General features: G+C 37.7%; 1 protein-coding gene across 1 annotated transcript in view; it reads left to right on the top strand.

Moving 5' to 3' along the window:
- Positions 1 to 18,819, top strand: part of INVS (inversin) — an 84,392-nt gene that overhangs the window by 28,983 nt on the left and 36,590 nt on the right. The window contains 3 exon segments of the mRNA XM_029083547.1: positions 5,091 to 5,264; positions 10,569 to 10,736; positions 17,662 to 17,842. Coding sequence (XP_028939380.1) covers positions 5,091 to 5,264; positions 10,569 to 10,736; positions 17,662 to 17,842 — 523 coding nt within the window.

The following is an 18,819-nucleotide window of genomic DNA, read 5'->3' as shown; positions in this document are numbered from 1 at the left end:
TCCCTATACCCATATGCCCATGTTAGGTTCAATCACATACTAGATGTCCTGTCCTCCCTTAGTTTGCTAGGGAGGAAGGGGACTGCCACTGATCCAAGGAAAGGAAAAATAAATGTTCTTCCCCTAACCTTCTCACTGCTGAGTGAAGGTACCGTGAGATGAGTTCTGAGGAAGTCTTTGAAACAGAGGCAACAGGGTGACTGAGCAACTTAGAGCAGCACAGTGTCAGGCTGTACAGAGTAGCATGATAAGTGTGAGGCTAATGTTTTTAGTGCAGTGGTAATACAACCATCAGTAATTTCAGTATCAACCTACAATTAGAATAATACCAACACTGTCATCAGTACAGAGCTTGGGTTTTTTTCAGTCTTTCACTTAGGTGATCATTTGGTTGTGACCTTGGCTGGTTGCCAGATGCCCACCTGGCTGTTCTCTCATTCTCTCTCTCCCTCTTCAACAGGCCAGCAAGAGAAAGTAAGTTGAAAAAGCTGCTTTAGATGGATAAAGAAATAATCACATTATCTTGTAGGCCCAAAAAAGTAGGTAGAAAAGTGTTTACTGGCAATTTTTGGCTGGAACCTGTTCCTGGCAATAGGGTCATATTGAAAATACTAGACAGGTTTTTCTCTGAATGAACTTGCAATTTTGGGCATAACTTTTTCAATTTCAGGGATAACCTGAATTCTGCCAAGTTAATTGATTCCAACTACAATGTTTTTTCCATCACTCTTTTATCTATTGAGATATTCAAGAAAGGGAAGTTTTTGTGACTGATTTACAGTTAAGCTTGGGACCCAGAACTTTCTTGAAAGTCATTACTTGGTGGCAGAGCAATGATTGCTTATTGAACTATCTGTCTACCAAAAAATGTGTTATATTCCATTGCAGTTAGTATATGTGGCTGAAATTTTGAAATAGCAGAAGTATTTATTGTGATTATGCTGATGCTAGTTGTCAGCTGTTCTTTGAAATGCTGTAGTTTGCATACAGAGTTGGGTCTTGTGGGTAAAAATAATTTTAATAGAATATAAAAGAATTTTACAAATCAGCGTTGGAATAGGAAATTTTGGCTACCTGGAACTGAATTTTCTGTAGCAGTATTTAATCCTGTTTGGTCAAAATGTTTTCACAGTGCAACAGAATCATTTTAGAGGCACTATCAATGTTAAGAAACCATGGACAGACCCAAAGAACTTCATGATGCTCAGGAATCTCTAGGCCAATCAAGTGCATTTTCTATGAGTGAAAGTAGGAAGCTTAAGGGCTGGTTACACACAAGAATTTTATAAAAATGAAGGAATTTGGCTAGTAACTGCTTTTCAGATTAAGCATACCTTTTTCCCCCCTCCACCTAGTAAGACCTAAATTAAATCTGCCTTCAAGACTTATTGATACATTGCATATTTACAAACTTAAGCAGTAATCAATTGAAGGTGGGGAATTTTTCCTTTGTCATTAATAGAATCATAGAATGGTATGAATTGGAAGGGACCTTAAGGACCATCTAGTTCCAACCCCCCTGCCATCAGCAGGGACACCTTCCACTAGACCAGGTTGCTCAAAGCTCTATCCAACCTGACCTTGAACACTTCCAGGGAGGGGACAACCACAACTTCTCTGGGCAACCTGTTCCAGTGTCTGACCACCCTCACAGTCAAGAATTTCTTCCTAATATCTAATCTCAATCTGCCCTCTTTCAGTTTAAAGCCATTTCCCCTTGTTCTATCACTAACTGCCCTCGTAAAAAGTCCCTCCCCAGCCTTCCTGTAGCCCCTTCAGGTACTGGAAGGCCCCTATAAGGTCTCCCCGGAGCCTTTTCTTCTCCAGGCTGAACAGCCCCAACTCTCTCAGCCTGTCCTCACAGGAGAGGTGCTCCAGCCCTCTGATCATCCTCTTTGCCCTCCTCTGGACTCTTATGTTGAGGGCCCCAGAACTGGACACAGTACTCTAGATAGGGTCTCATTAGAGCAGAGTAGAGGTGGAGAATCCCCTCCCTTGATCTATTGGCCACACTTCTCTTGATGCAGCCCAGGATACGGTTGGCCTTCTGGGCTGCGAGCATGTATTGCTGGCTCATGTTGAGTTTCTTGCCCACCAGCACCCCCAAGTCCTTCTCCTCAGGGCTGCTCTCAATCCATTCTCCACCCAATGAATGGAGATAATAATAATATGGTACAATAATACCATAGGGATGGTATTGTTTTCTAACAAGTGAAAGGACCACAGCAACATTCATGATACTACTAAAGAAGAGAAGAGCAGTCAGAAATAGGAGCATGAATGATACCATTACAAATAATTAATGTAAGTACAGGTATTTTCTGTAGTGATGTTTTAAAAAAAATCTTAAATAATTTGGAAGAAACTGAATCTTTTGTGTTTCAGAATGAGGGGATTTATTACAGGTTCATTTCCTAAGGAGAGAGATTTGTTGGTGACTAAGCGTGCAACAGAACAATATAGTGGTAACTACTGGAAAAATGTGTAACAGCAAAAATAAAATGCAGTATAGGAAAGAAACTCTAATCATAAAAATGCATGTTTCCTCAGTTTTATGTATTATTTTAACTTTGACTCTTCAGCTGAATTCATTCAAAAAGCACAATATACTTTTAGATCTTCTAGTAAGTATCCATCAACAAGAGAAAATAATTTTTTTTTTCTTTCATGTGTATGCATGCACATTGAGCAGGAAATACTGAAAACAACCCAGATGCTTTATCCTCTGTGATGGAGAAAAGCAGGTATATTTCTTCCAAGACTAATACTCTCTCAAGTTATTTAATATTGTCTTCCCAAAGACTAATTCCCAACCACATCGTCATATACTGCGATTTTTTGCTATTTTTTTCTTTTTTAATGAGTTTTGCAAATTCTTCTTATATTTACCTGTAAAATATAATGGCAATAATGAGGAGTTTTCTCATCCCTAACTCATTCCCAAATTTACCATTAATTAAATTTGAGTGTGTTCTGTGTGGATTAGTAACTGTGCAGACATTGTGCTTTTCTGCCTCTGTACTTCAGTGTGTGCCTTGATGCATGTCTGTGTATTAAAGGGACAAAATTCTAAGGTTATGCTTCTCCTGACACCCTGAAGAAGAAAGAGAATTAGTCACTACTCTCTGTGAATGCTGTTGAAGAGTACATAGCCACGCTGTCTTTGGCAAGAGAAATTTGCATTTTGAGGCAGGTTTGTGGTAACATTTTTGGCAGACTTTTCTTGTAGGTTTTCACTGAAGAGCAAGGACTGATGACAATAAACTGTTGAAGCAGGAAGGGGTTATTTTTTCTGAGCTCATTCATGATTTGCTTTCCCTGTTTTGTATTTTAAAATAAAATATTGTAGCAGAAAAAAAAAAAATCACATTTTATTTTAGGCATACTTGGTGAAATCCATTCTGCCCACATAAAGCTCAATTCTTCCATTTTTATTAGACAAAGAGCAGAACAGTAACATATGTAAAATCTGCACTTCCAATGTTTATTGCTGCTATGGAAAAGGAAGCCTGAATATTTTTATGCCCTGGCACTGGATACTGTGGGGGCCTCTGGAATCCTTTGGCCCATCTCCACCCTACTGTTCTGCTGACAAAGTGATATGCAGTTCTGAGTCTTATAATATACAGAAGTGCCCCCGTTCATTAGCTTACCGCTTGCACTTGTCTATGTGGCTACCTTTTTTTCATTGTTTTTCCAAAGACAGCCTAAAGAGACTGAGTTAATGTACAGGATTTATAAAAGTATTGTAGCAGACTGAAATATGTTAATTTGCAGGTAGTTCCATGAGCAGCAGAATCCAAAGACTTGATTTCTATTGATTTGAGTGTCACCTTTCCTATGTACGTTGTCTAATAAAGCCTCATCAAATGCTGCAGCTTTTCCCTGGGTCTGGGGAATTAGTACAATTTCTCTTCTCTTCTGAGCTTTCTATTTTCATTAGATTTATGGTAATTGATACTTTTGCTTAAATTCTAAATATATGAAATTGGCAAAAAAATAATAGTTTGGGAAACAACGAGCAAAACTGGGAGACAGCACGCTCCTTTCTCTTTAGAAAAGGTTAGAAGCTAAGAGTGCAGACAGAACAGGGATGTTTAAAACATGATCATGTAAGCTGGATCCAGATGTTTTGCTTTAATGAGTTATTGCTCCAGCTGTCACTGGTCCTTGACTGAAACTTAACTGCTGAAGGTGGTATGAAAAACCCAATAGACTTTGTATGGAAGTGAAGTGGAAGTATCAAAGTGTTGCATGTAGCATCTTTTTATATGGAGAATAACCTCCAAGCAAGGGGCAGTAGCAAGTCAAGGTCCAGCTATACCTTAAATCACTGCAGCTTCTTCATGATTGCATGATTATATCTTTAATTTTTGACTGGCTTTTTCAATGATTTGAAAAATAAAACCAGATTGTTTTCTTTGGGATCTACCCTCAGTTATTAATCACAGGAGCATTTCTACATTCTTTTTTCTGAAAATGTAGTAAGTCCGGAGTGTTAATTATTTCAAAGGTGTTACAAAGTTAGTTGTCTCATCCATTTATCGTGCATACAGTAGATCAAAACTCATATACAGTTTCCAATTTAAAAATGTGAGAAACGATCACTTTTCCATGTATTTGTTACTCGTTCAGATGAGTACGTTTTATCTCTCTGAATCACTGTTATTTTTCTTACTTTAATTTTGAAAATTATGATCTTTCTTCATGTTTCATTTTATTCCTCATCTGATAACTGTCTGCCTTGCTGAAACCAGCATGTAGTGGTTTTACTTCAGTTTTTACATGATGTTTATTGAGGTTAAACTGTCAAGAAGCTCTGACAATATTCCAGAATTTTTGGTATTACTGAACCCTGTCTTACACACTCTGCTAATGGAAGATACGTATCTAATACCAAGTAGCAAAACAGACTTAAAAATCAAGAGTTAATGTTTTTTAACAAAAAATTTTCATTAGATGTTTACAAAGCTTGGAGCTGTTTTGGTGGGGTTTTTTAGGTACTGTAATACAATAGTAAATATATCTAAACAGTTTCATCATTTGGTTTGATAAACTGTAATAAGTTTCTGATATTTTTCCTTACTCAGGGAAATTACCGCTTCATGAAACTTTTACTGGCTCGTAGAGGGAACTGGATGCAGAAGGACTTAGAGGATATGACACCATTACATTTAACTACACGTCACAAAAGCCCAAAATGTTTAGCTTTATTGTTAAAACATATGGCACCTGGAGAAGTGGATACCCAGGACAGAAACAAGGTAAAAATACTGCTTATTTTAAGATAACACTTGTAGCAGCTTTAACATTTGGAGTTACATCAAACAATTGTTTCAGTCATAACAAACTTTTTATGAGTCTTCAAAATAGTGACTAATGCTGGTATTGTCATGATCACCTTTAGAAATAGTAATGTTTTCCTGATGATAATAACAATGTAAAACTTCATTGCACTGAGTTCATTTGCATTCTTGTTGAGAGTACATAGAATAATAAAGGATTCAAAACCCACTGATTTTAAGGTCTAAGTCTTTCTGTAACATTGTGATCCTTGTTAGAATCTGGATAGCATGTTCTTATCTTGCTTTTCTTCCTTGGAAAAACCCTACATTTAGAATTATTTAATGAGAAGAATCACTAGAAAACTGTGCAAAAGGCCTTCAAAGTATTTGTCAATATCAAAGATGAGTTGGGGTTTTGGTTTTTTTTTTAAATAAAAGGAAATTCATTTGGTGCTGAGCTGAATGCAGGTTTGCTGTTGGCAGACATCCTTCCTAACACTAGGTGATCGATTTCTTACTGCACTGGGGCCACTAAAATGGTGGTGATATTGACACAGCTGTCTATAGGTGCTACCTTTTAGAAATGTGTAATCAGCAGCCAAATGCCCACCCAGCCACTCTCTTACTTCCCTTCCTCAATGGGACAGGTGGAGAAAATAGGTTGAAAAAGCTCGTGGGTTGAGATAAAGACAGGAAGATTGCTCAGCCGTTACTGACATGGGTAAAACAGGCTCGACTTAAAGAAAATTGCCAATTAAAATAGTTTTGGATAGTGGAAAACAGAGACAAAAGTTATAACACCACCTTCAATCCTGACTCAACCTTACTTCTTCATTCTACTCCTTTACTTCCGTCCACAAAGATGGTCCAAGGGTAAAAATATCCATAAACTAAATCTATCTGGTTGACTGTCCTTTTTTCTGTATCTCTGTAAGTAAAAATGGACAATTTTTAGAGTCTCATAGTCATACAGGACTTTTTGGCCTCGAATAGAATGTGCTACCATTTGTCAAGAAGATTTTCTAACAGGGATGATAAAAAGTATCAAGTTATTTTTTAATTATTAGTATTATAATAATCGTCACAAAGTGGACCAATTGGCAGCAGAAAGTCTGCTACCAACACACGAGCACTGTTGCTTCCATGAGTGCATCACTTAGCGAGGGGGATGTGATGATGAAGTTGATTGACATTCTGGCATGAGACTCACATTTGAAGCAGAGCACCATTTAGTCACTTTGACATTTGTTTTATAAAACTGCAGACTTCCTCAGGAGAAAATGTAATCTTAACATATTCAGAGCTTTATGTTACTACCTACTTAGAATGAAGTCCCTCAGACTGATTTTCTGCATCTGTACTGACAACAGTTGCTTGAAAGGCCAGGAAATCTCCGTGTGACTTTCCAGGTATATAATATAGTGCAGATATCGTCATGAGTTGTTTGATATCACTTTGCAAAGTCAAGTTATGCTCTACCACATTCATAAAATTACGAGCCTGCTTCAGAAGCACACTGACTTCTAAGAACCTCAGGAAATAATCTACTGATGTTTGTTAAAAAGGACTATCATTAAAACTGCCATCTGGAAGAGATGATAGATTTTCGAAGGAAAGTGATACAGTTCTTAAACAACTGATTTACTATTACTCTTCATACAGAGAGGAATGCCAGTCCACAGTAATAGCATACTAACCCATTTTAGTTATTTAGCATATAGTGACTGTATTTTTTGAGGTGCTCAGATTAGTGTGGCTCTTAAGTTTGAGTGCTTAGCAATGATTGATTTAAAACTCATGTGAAACGTTTGCCTCCATTAGCATTAATAGCAGGGTATGAGGAGGCATAAGACTTTGACACAGTCCTGACATTTTAGGTAAAGGGTTTCTTGTGTGTCCACGTAGGTTTTGAACAAAACAGATGCATCCCTCTTCTTGGAATGCTTGTTGCATGTTGTGTTTGGGAGATGATCACATTGCCTTTAGTAGACAGATTTCTAGTAATTATTGTGGACCTGTTCATCTGGGAATATCTGGTTTAAGTTTCCTGTACTTGAGCAGCTTGCACATCCTGAAATCTGAAAGAGACTTCTTTCAAAGACTCCAGAGATATGAATGTTCCCTAAGATAATTTTTTTCCTCAAGGATATAGTAACAAAGAGTGAGACACTGTGAATGCAGATAGCAAAAGGAAGACCAAAACCCAGTATGTAACTACCATTGGCGAGGTAGGCATGGTACTAGGTACGACTGAAACTGTTACTGGTAACTGAGGCTTTTGAAGGATTGAGCAGGAAGGTCTCCTTCCTACAGTTTGTAGGTGATCTTGGTATTGATGAAAAAAACTCTCCCCACCAGTCTACTGCTGATTCAAATGTGAGTGCCCTGATAAAGTTTATTTGGATCAGCTGATAATCAATATACCAACTTGGCAAGGCTGGTGCTAGTGGAAATAATAATTTAGTGTCTCATGTAGAGGGTTTTCATTCTACTAGAAGAGGACATAGCAAGAGAAGGAGGACTTGACTTTCTAGTGATGTTACTGCTTAAACTCTGAAATCCTTATCTGATTTTATCATCTAGAAAGCAGGATAAGACAGCTGCAAGCCCAGTTTCCAACAAATGAATCTTCTGTCCCCTCTAGACAATGGTGTTGAACCAATCTCTGCCCTAGCAATCAGCTGTTTGCCTTCCAGGGTATTCTAACATGTATCATGGAAACGCTGACTGTAATTACAGCAGTCATTCTGGAGAGGTCATGCTGTCTTCTTGACCATGTTAATTAATTAACAAAGGTATATGGAAACCAGCCAGAACCTTTTAGGCACCTTGCCTACTGTTTAGCAGATTTCCAAGACAGTATTAAAGCATTGCCAAATTTCCCACAAAATCTAGAGCACTTTTTTTCCAGTTCATGTCATGAGTAGTCACAGTAGCAAAGATGGAATTCAAGTTGATGAAAGGCAGTCTTGGGGACAAAGTCCAACAAGTTTGACTCTGTTGGGCACATAACTTGTTCGTTTCCCTTAACTGCAACTATGTGCATCAAGATTGTCAAACATAATTCCTGAACGTGAGAGAGAACAACTGTCTTTTACATCTACTTTCAAGAAGGCAACTGACTGAAAAGCAGTAGGTGAGAGAAGTCAGTAAACCAAGACTATGTTGCCAAAAAGTTTTTACTTTCATTGCAACTGTCAGCTCCACTTAAGAAATAATAATAGTTAATATTTCTACTGCTAGAAGTTTTTTCAGTTCAAATCCCAACAGGCTGTCACGCTTTGAACATGCTTTATGGCACTGGGCTGTATGTCGTTGTGTGTGGTGTCAGTTATCAGACCTTTCCTTGCAGCCACTCCAGTTGTGTCTTAGAATGAGCTCTTTTTCAGTGAACTACCAAGTAGACAAAAGGGTTGCGTTATCGTATTATGTTACCATGGTACTAAACTAACAGCTTAAACCAACAAACGAAAAGTAGGCTCCTTTTTTTGCCTTCTTCCTTTACAGAGACATTAAGGATACGATACTGAACTCACACATTCTATCTCACTGTTCAAGGATGTTAATCCAGGGTATCCTAGGGTTATACACAAATATCCGGCAGCAGTTATTTCTCTCAATTTTCAAATCAAAGCACCATGTAATATTTTTCAGGGGTGAGGAGGGAAGAGAGATGGGAAATAAAATTCATTCTGTATCTTACAATCCTCTGTTACTTGGCAGCTGGGAGAAATGTGTCTGATACACAAAATACTTGTTAATATATCAATGTTTTACTGTGTAAAAAAACCTCACACATTGGTTTGCTTATGTAATTATAAACATTGATAATGCCCATAAAAAGACACTGGTAGACAGGAATTGGCAGTAGGAGCCCGGGTTGTCTTTTGATGTTTTATTGGACTGCCATGGGTTGGTGGGCATTAGATTCAGTAATATTCCACCTCAGAATTCTGAGTGATCAAGGACAGTGCAGGAAGTCAAAACCTTTGCTCAAGAGGGATCCAAGTTCAGTGTCAGTATTCAGTGCCATCTTCCTCTAGTGGACTGTAATCTTGTTATATGCTTCTCCATCAATTTGTGTTACTCCAAGAGATTTGCACATTTAAGAGGGACCTTAAATTACTGCAGTTGTACTGTAGTGCAGCTCTGATGCTGAGACCTGCTTCAGATGATTATTCTAACTTGGACATGACTGCTTAATACCAAACTGTCCTGGTTTTTAGCTGAAACAAAGCTAAAAAACAGGACATGAACTCAGATACTTTCTCCAAGTCTAAAATTGCTGCATCCCATGGCATTGCCCTGTTGGCTGACTGAGTAGCGTGGACAGTATTGTCCTGACATAGTCCAAGAAATCCTCATATAAAGAATTAATCTTCTACCAGAAATACTTCTATTCCAAGCACAAGAGCTTCTCAGTGTGGGTCTCATGTAAGATAATGTAGCTTAGACCTAATTCAGACCTCAGCAGCAAAGATGGGTGAGAAACTACTCTTACTTTGGTAGATGGGCCTGTATTTCAGTTTTGCTTAAAGCCTGTTTTCCAGTGATTTTGAGTTGTCACCCACCCTAGGTACACGTGCTCCATTTTCTGTCAGTCCTATTTACTGAAGTGGAACAAAAGATTTCTCATTTACCCATTGTTTAAAGCTGGTTTTACCTGTGGCCCCTCCCCTCTGCTCAGCACTGGTGGCACTGCTGTGTCTGCTTCTGGGTTCTCCAGTAGAGTAAGGGCATAGACATACTGGAGCAAGCCTGGTGGAGAGCCACAAAGATAATTAGCAGATCAGAGCATCTGACATCAAGGAGAGTCTCAGAGACCCGCAAATGTTTAGCCTGAAGAAGAGACAGTTCAGGGGTGGTTTTACCAATGTATATAAATACCTGATGGGAGACAGTACAGAAGATGGAGCCAGACTCTTCTGAGTGGTCTCCAGTGACCAGAAAAGAGGCAGTGAGCACAAGTTGAGTTTTAATAAATTCTGTTTAAACCTGAGAAAATATTTTTTACTGTGAGGGGGGTAAAACACTAGAACAAGTTGCCAAGAGAGGTTGTGGAGTCTCTATCTCTATCTTTGAGATAACTCAAAATCTGACTGGACAGTGTCCTGTTTGACCTGTTCTAGTTGACCCTGCTTTGAGCAGAGGAGTTAGACAAGGTGATCTCTTTCATTCTGTGAAAATATAGTTAAATCATATTTCAGGGTGTAACCAACTTTAATTTTCATCTTATATTAATTTTTCAATGTGTTTTTAAAGCTTGTTAATATTGTGTTCCAGCAAACAGCATTGCATTGGAGTGCCTACTACAATAACCCGGAGCATGTGAAACTTCTTATAAAACATGATTCAAATATTGGAATCCCTGATATTGAAGGAAAAATCCCACTTCACTGGGCGGCTAATAACAAGGACCCTAGTGCAATTCACACAGTGAAATGTATTCTGGTAAGAAAGTCTATTATGTATAATACGCTTTCAGTACTTTACTCTGATAGAAATATTTTTTTTCTCTTGATATTTTTCATTTTAGTCCACTGACTGTTTGAGAATGAAATAATTTGCTTTTCCTAACATCTAGAATTTTGTAAGAAATAATCTTGAATATTTTTGCTGTCTTGAAAGGGGTTTCTTCTGAGTTCTGTGGGTGAACATAGCTCTAACTCATGGGCTATGTATATTCTCTTAAGTAGTTTGATGTGTATAATTTCATGGGGTGGGGGGTGAAGTGGTTGCAAGTTCTCTTAGTTAAAATGGCCAATCATATTACTCATCTCACTTCCATCTTGCACACTGATTTCTTTTTTGTGTGTCTTTTCTTCATTATTTGAAATTTATTTATAGTTAACTATACTGAAAATTTAATTTTTTCTTTTGAGTCAGAATCCTGGGAAATACTTGATCAATTACCAGTCAGCCCACTATAAGTTTATTGAGAGACTTTTCAAATATTTTTCTGCAGAGATTTAATAATTTTTCCTTGACAATATATTTTCCTTTTCCACAATATTTCAGTTTCATTTTCTCCACTGACAGTTATAATGAGTACAATGAAATCATGTGCTCAGTTTGATTTTTACCTTGATTTTTATTCTGTGGAAATCTCTGAACTTCACTAACATGGAAAGATACAGAAGTCTCAGTTGAATTTTTCTCTCATATTACAACAATCTTTCTGTATCTTTGTCTTTCAAAGACTTTTCAGAACTAGGCATACACTGATTGTGAGCTAACTACAATGACTTCTATGTCTGTTTGCCTGATTAACTTGCAAGTTGAGAACTTGTGTGGCATATGAAAATTTGCTTTCCTTTTCTCCAAATCACATTCATAATCTTACCAGTACTTATTTTTTACTATAAAAATAGTTTCTGAGGTGTTTCCAATATTAAATTAACGTGATTTTATTTCTGTTTATTCAAGATATTTGCAATTTGGATTCAGTTGTGAAATAATATGTCACAAACAAAATTTCATCACAAAGTTTTAGTTCATATGTACCATCTACTTTTCTGCCACACTAGAGAAATAAATTTGCTGAAAAGGTTGCTGTATTCAAATAGAGACTTTTTCAAACAGTATATTGTCAAGGTAGATGTTTTTCAAGGTTGTGGTGGGTTGGTCCCAGCCAACTGCCTAACACCAACGAAGCCACTCACTCACTCCTCTCTTGTGAGACTGGGAGAAAATAGAAGGAAGGCAAGAAGATGCCTGGATGAAGATAATGACAGTTTAATATGGAAAGCAAAAGCTGCATGCAAAAATGGGAATTTATTCACTACTTCCCATCAACAGGCAGATGTTAGCCACGCCCAGGAAAGTGGAAAAAGAGCTTCAGCATGCTGAAAACAAACAGTGGAGCCATGAGTAACTCCCCTGCCATCTCCTTTTCCTGAGCTTTTTTTGCTGAGCATGATGTTGCATGGTATATAGCCAAACCAGTTTTTAAAGGGTAGGTTGGAGGACCCTGGGAACTACCAACCTGTCAGCCTCACCTCTGTGCTCATGGAGCAGATCCTCCTAGAAGCTATGCAAAGGCACACGGAGGACAGGGAGGTGATTCAAGACAGCCAGCATGTCTTCACAAAAGGAAAGTTCTGCCTGTCCAACCTACTGGCCTTCTCTGATGTAGTTGACTACATCAGTGGACAAGGCAAGAACTATGAATGTCATCTATCTGGACTTCTGTAAGGCCTATGACATGGTCCCCCACAACATCCTTCTCTCTAAACTGTTGAGAGATGGATTTGATGGGTGGACTGTTCAGTGGATGAGGAATTGGTTGGATGGTCACATCGAGAGGGTAGTGGTCAACAGCTCCATATCCAGATGGAGATCAGTGGCAAGTGTTGTCCCTCGGGGTCTCTGCTGGGACAAGTGCTGTTTAATATCTTCATCAATGACATAGTGGGATTGATTGCTGATGACACTAAGCTGAGTGGTGGTACAGTTGACACACTGTGAGGGATGGGATGCCATCCAGAGGGACCTGAACAAGCTTGAGAAGTGGGTCTGTGTGAACCTCATGATGTTTAACAAGGCCAACTGCAAGATCCTGCACAGGGGTTGGAACAATCCCCAGTATCAACACAGGCTGGAGGATGAAGACATTCAGAGCAGCCGTGCGGAGAAGGACTTGGGGGTACCAGTGGAGGAGAAGCTGGACATGAGCCGGCAATGTGCGCTCGCAGCCCAGAAGACCAACCGTACCCTGGGCTGCATCCAAAGAAGAATGGCCAGCAGGCCAAGGGAGGTGATTCTGCCCCTCTGCTCTGCTCTGGTGAGACCCCACCTGGAGTACTGTGTCCAGCTCTGGAGTCCTCAGCACAGGAAAGACATGGACCTGTTGAACCAGGTCCAGAGGAGGCCACAAAAATGATCAGAGGGTTGGAACACCTCTGCTATGAAGAAAGGCTGAGAGAGTTGGGCTTGTTCAGCCTGGACAAGAGAAGGCTCCAGGGAGACCGGACTGTGGCCTTTCAACACTTAAAGGGAGCCTCTGAAAAAGATGGGAACAAACCTCTTAGCAGGGTCTGCTGCAGTAGGACAAGGGGTAATGGTTCTAAACTAAATGAGTGTAGATTTACGCTAGGTATAAGGAAGAAATTATTTACAATGAGAGTGGTGAAACACTGGAACAGGTTTCCCAGAGAGGAGGTAGATACCCCATCCCTGGCAACATTCAAGGTGAGGCTTGAGGTGGATCTCAGCAGCCTGATCTAGTGAAGGTGTCCCTGCTCCCTGCAGGGGGGTTGGAACTAGATGACCTTTAAAGGTCCCTTCCAACCCAAACCATTCCATGATTCTAAAATTGAGTGCATTCTTGATTCTGTCTAGGCTTTTTCATGCATCAACTAAATTGTTTATATTCCAAATAGTTATAACTATATATGCTTATTGATGGAGTAAGATAATAACAAGTTTAAATGAAAAAGTAATTTAGCTTACAGAATATGCTGTAAAAGTTGATGGTACAGAAACAGTGTAACTAGGTAATCAGTTGATTGAATCTGTTGTTCAGTATAAATACCTTTTTTTGTTGTTGGTGGTGCCTCTGAGTTTAATCCTTTAGTAAGATCTTGTCTCCTCTCCAAACTGAAGTGTTTTTCTTACTTGTCTTGGTAGATATCTACCTAGCAGAGTTCAGTCTTCCCTTCCTTTCTTAGCTACTTTTTGCCTTATTACCCAGTTCCAGATCTATTGTTCAAGCACCACCTTTGTTCCTCATTCCTTTCTAGGTGTTCACATCTAGGTTAACTTTATAGTTTTTCACATTCTTTCTGTATGATATTTCTAACGTACATACCCATACAGTTAAAATTTCTGTCATCTTGTGCCTTACATAATTGCATTTCTAAGTTCTTGAGTATTGTCTTACAGTGACAGCGGCGCAAAAGGCCTACAGCTCTGTGGCACTGTTGCCTCTCCATTTTTTTTTTTTAATTGCATCCAACACAAACCCTTTGTCTTTGCTTTCATGATAGAGTGCTATAAGCAGTAAGCTATGTGCCCTTGCTCAGATAGCAGTCAGATATTGATATCTACCAGTGGTCAATCTGCATTGGCAGCCTTTGTTGCTTGCTGACTAAGTTGTGAGAAACACCCCTGCTGTTGTTATATTTAACACTCTGGAAGAATTCCCCAGAAAATTCTTTTTCTTTAGTTGTGCTACTCAGAATTCTGCAGTGCTGCTTTACAAAAACTTGACAAAAGCTAAGCTGCTGGTTTTATTGAGACCACAGTCTATGATACAGAAAAATACTGTCTTGTTTTTGTGTGCTCTGCCATCTGGATGTGCCCATTTATTGTCTCCTGTTTATAAATTCATAAATTTAAGGGTCATCTTTCTGTTTGATGTTTGTATAGTACTTAGCCCATTGGGGATTCTCAAAACAAACAATAATGAAAAGAGCTCAACTGAATTTTGAAGAAGTAGGTTGGGTTTGCAGGGGTGACAGTTATGCACAAATTGGTTATATCTGTTATTGAAATCCATGAAATACAGTGAAAATGGAACTTATGACGTATTTTGAAAGTAAACATGAAGTAGAGAGAAACTCTAATCTGGAGATCCTCTCATGGTCAACTTCCTTTTCCACCTTTCCAGATTCAGCAGTGCTTGCTTACATGAAAAACATTGGGAAGATTTAAGGAGAAAAGAACAGAATAAGGTTCCATTAATATGATGGAAGCAACTGCTTAGTATTCTCTGTCTATTTTGTATCTCTTCTCTTTATTTGTTCTTCATGGTAAGAGACATGACATTTATTTATACAACACTTTCCATTATTGCCTACAATTCCATTGTTCCGATTGCTGCAGAAAAATGTATAGCTTCTGTTTCCTCTGTGTATTGTGCTTAAAATATTAATATAGTATGACAGTTTAATTGTAGCTAGTTTTACACCAAAACCACTTAAAATCCAAAGAAATTATACACTTGAAGGCATAGAAAATTTTAGTGTAAGTGGCCAAAAATTTCAAAACACAAGAGTACATTTAGACTAGAATATAAATAGTGGCTTTGTCATTAAAAGATTCTTCACCATTTTGTAAAAGTAACACTTTTGATTTTGGGGCTGTGTTCTGGGGAACATCAGTGACTTTGAGACAGGAGTTTTAGGAGTCATTTATTTAATATGTTGTTGTGCTTTTAGAAGGCTTGAAATTTAGCTTTCCAGATTACATCAATAAATTCTAGGTAAAGTGAAGAAGAATTTGTTTTCTTGTTTGTCCATTTTGTTCAAACAAGTTTTCCTCTGGTGGAGTTAGAATTTCAGTACTAACTTCTGTGCATATCATCATTCATTTTAAGTCATTCTTAAAAGTGATTCCCATAACGATCACTTCTGAATTTTTGCAGTGGGCTCTATACTCCCCCTGCTGAGCTCTTTGAATAGACAGAAAGTAAACGTATTATCAGTTGGCTTTCTCTTGAGAATTATCAAAGCTAGGGAAGAACTTAAAACTTCACTTTTCACTGTAGTGAAATGCTTATTAAAAGAACTATTATCCATGCTTTGATTATTGAGGTTTGTGCATGTAACAATGCTAACTTTGATTGTATTTTTAGTTAAGCAACTCACATTTATCGGGTTTTTTATGTTTTTAACAGATTATCTGTTATTGTACCAGTGAATAGATATAGTAATGAACTACAATCTGTTTCAAGTATGTTAATTTCTTTCTCCAGTGAGATATGGCTAACACTACTAATATCTAAAACTCTGATGCAGTTTTTTTATATGTCAGACAGGCAACTTAATTAGCATTTACATACAGTTTGCAAAGTAAGTAAATGTTTAACTTTAGAAAACTTATATTAATCAAGTATTAGGAGGTTTAAGTTGACACTGTTAGAAAGTAAGACAGTGAGAAGCAAAAAGTAAGGGCATTGCAGAGTTGAAGTTACTACTGCAGTATTAATTTAGCCAGATTGTACTTAGGAAATATGGTTAAATATGACTCTAAATGTATTTATTTTTTATCTGTTAAATAGAACATATATTGAAATTTGGTCAATTAATATTTGGATAGAAGCCATAACTCTGAAATTTCCTGACTTTCTGCTTCTTGATTTATCGTTCTCGATGTTAGATGTTAGTTTTCTGTGTGATAGTTACTACATTTCAAATAATGCAAGCACAAGTGATTTTATGGCCTATTTGTGTGCCTAGTGAATTCAGTAGGAAAAATTACAATTAGTTCAGTGAGAAAGAGAGCAGGATCTTGCTTTACCTGTTAACAAGCTGCACTGATCGCAGTCTCTCCCTCCTCTTTCATAAGATACAGTGTGGGTCTATTTTCAGGAGGGTTGTTTTTCTTGGTTATCATGGGTCAAAATCCACTCTAGTGCTGGAAGTGAAAAATCTCAGGACTACATTCCTTTTTTCTTTTGTACAGGGTTTCCATGACTTCAGTGAATTGTTCTGAATTGTTGGATGTTTGGTGTCCTGCATCCTGAGTTTCTATTGGTTTACTGTTTGCCATTTTCTTTAGAGATACCTCTTCTTTCAGGAAAGTGAAGTTCAAAGTTTGTGTTTCATGGGCCTTTATGATACTTGCCATTTGGAGATCTCTGCCACGCTAAGATGATGTTAATTTGTACCTGTTCTGTTCTTTGAGAAAGAAGTTGTGAAGAGAAATCTGTCTAGAAGAAAGTTAGTGAGAGAGGAAATTATTCTAATAGAAAACTATATAGCTAGAGGCCTTATGTGAAAGTAATTTAGCATGGTTTTTAAGAATATGCGATGGAAAGTCAAGTTGTACCTATTAATGCCTGCGTTGTGTGATCAAGTGACTAATCACGATACTTTAAAAGATTTTAATTCAAAATTAAGCTCATTACAAGTTGATGCATTTATTAGAAGTACTCTATAACTTAGTTCTATCCTGTCAGCAAGAGACCTTGACATGTCCTTTAGAAATACTCTGATAATCATGGTTTTAAAATTCTAGAAAAGTATTATAAAGAAAGCCATAAGATTAACTTGTGCAAAAAGGGGAGTGTCCTAGGAGAAAAATAAGAAGATATATATGTTGTGTTCAACTTAGAAAATCAAGTAAGAAGATCTAGTTAATTTCACAAGAGCCAGAGTTAGTCTTTTAAAGATCTGCATAGGGAGCCACTTGCACAGCAGACTGGTAAAACTACAGGGTATGTATCAAAAATCAGGTCTTTTATAATAATTAATAAGTATTTTTAAAAATTCCATAAGAAATGCTTGAAAATAGCCTCTATTGTAACAAACGTATTTGATTATAGAGCTATATTCTGCTGAACAAGAGCAGTTTATCTCCTTATTATAACACTAAAAAAAATAAAATCTGTAAAGAGTATATAGTTTTTATCTTTTACTTATTTATTTTAAAGGAAGCTGCACCTACAGAATCTCTACTTAACTGGCAAGACTATGAAGGACGAACTCCCCTTCACTTTGCTGTTGCTGATGGGAATGTAGCTGTTGTTGATGTCCTGACCTCCTATGAAGGCTGCAATGTGACATCTTATGACAACTTGTTTCGGACTCCCCTTCACTGGGCAGCCTTACTTGGTAAACTGGACAATGCTGAAATCATTTAATAATTAATTTACTGTGGTGTTTAATCTTTTTCTCTGTTTTTCATTTAATTCCAGCCTGGCGTTATGCTAACTAATTTCTTAGAAAAATCATAGTTCCTGCTAGACCAGGATTAGAAGTTTGTGTGTAGACTATTTTTTCTTAGCTTCAGATTCTCCAAAGCATTGTAAATTACATTGCTTTAGCAGGCCGTATATGATTTAAGAACAATTAGAACGTGTTGAGGTATTTTCACATATGTAGCTTTGTTCATAGGTTAAAAAAAAAAGGATACTCTAAAGCAGTGGTGTCTGAAGTGGGGTTTGCACACCCTAGCATGAATGCAAAAAAAAAAAGAAAATATCAGAACTTCTGTTTATATTTATTTTTTATCTGAAAAAGTAAGAAAACTTTCCTAATACTTAATATACAGATTGATGCGAGCACCCTCACTTGGTCCATATATGTAACAGTCACACAGGGTTTGCGAGGTGCCTGAGGGAAGTGAGTGCTCCACACGCAGGGGGGCTGACAGTGGCATCATCACTGACTTGTTCACTTTCAGTTGATTGCGATGTGTTGGCAGTTTATGTATGCCCAGTTAAGTGGATTTGTGGATTATATTATCTAGCTTTTACTAAACTACCCCTCACAAAATATTCAAGTGACTTAAAAAGATTCTCACAGAGAAACAGTAGATAATCTGATAATGGCAACACAAGTAAGCAACAAAAAATGGCAGAGCTGACACTTCTTCTACTCCTAGTACAAACTCTTCATCAGATACATTGTGAAAATCTAATCAGATCTGACAATAAATTTTATTCAGATGAGGTTTATTTCTCTTTGCTGAGATTGCTACCCTGAGACTCAGATGCTCTGTAAATTGTAGCCTCGCATGTATGAATTCTGCACAGGTTGATTTTACAGGTTACAAAACTGGATCTTTGCAAAACAAGTAAAACACCATA

Source organism: Antrostomus carolinensis, unplaced genomic scaffold (assembly GCF_000700745.2).
Source record: "Antrostomus carolinensis isolate BGI_N321 unplaced genomic scaffold, ASM70074v2 scaffold12602, whole genome shotgun sequence".
Classification (NCBI taxonomy): domain Eukaryota; kingdom Metazoa; phylum Chordata; class Aves; order Caprimulgiformes; family Caprimulgidae; genus Antrostomus; species Antrostomus carolinensis.
The sequence above is the reverse complement of the archived record's forward strand: the minus strand, read 5'-3'. Positions and strand labels throughout refer to the sequence as shown.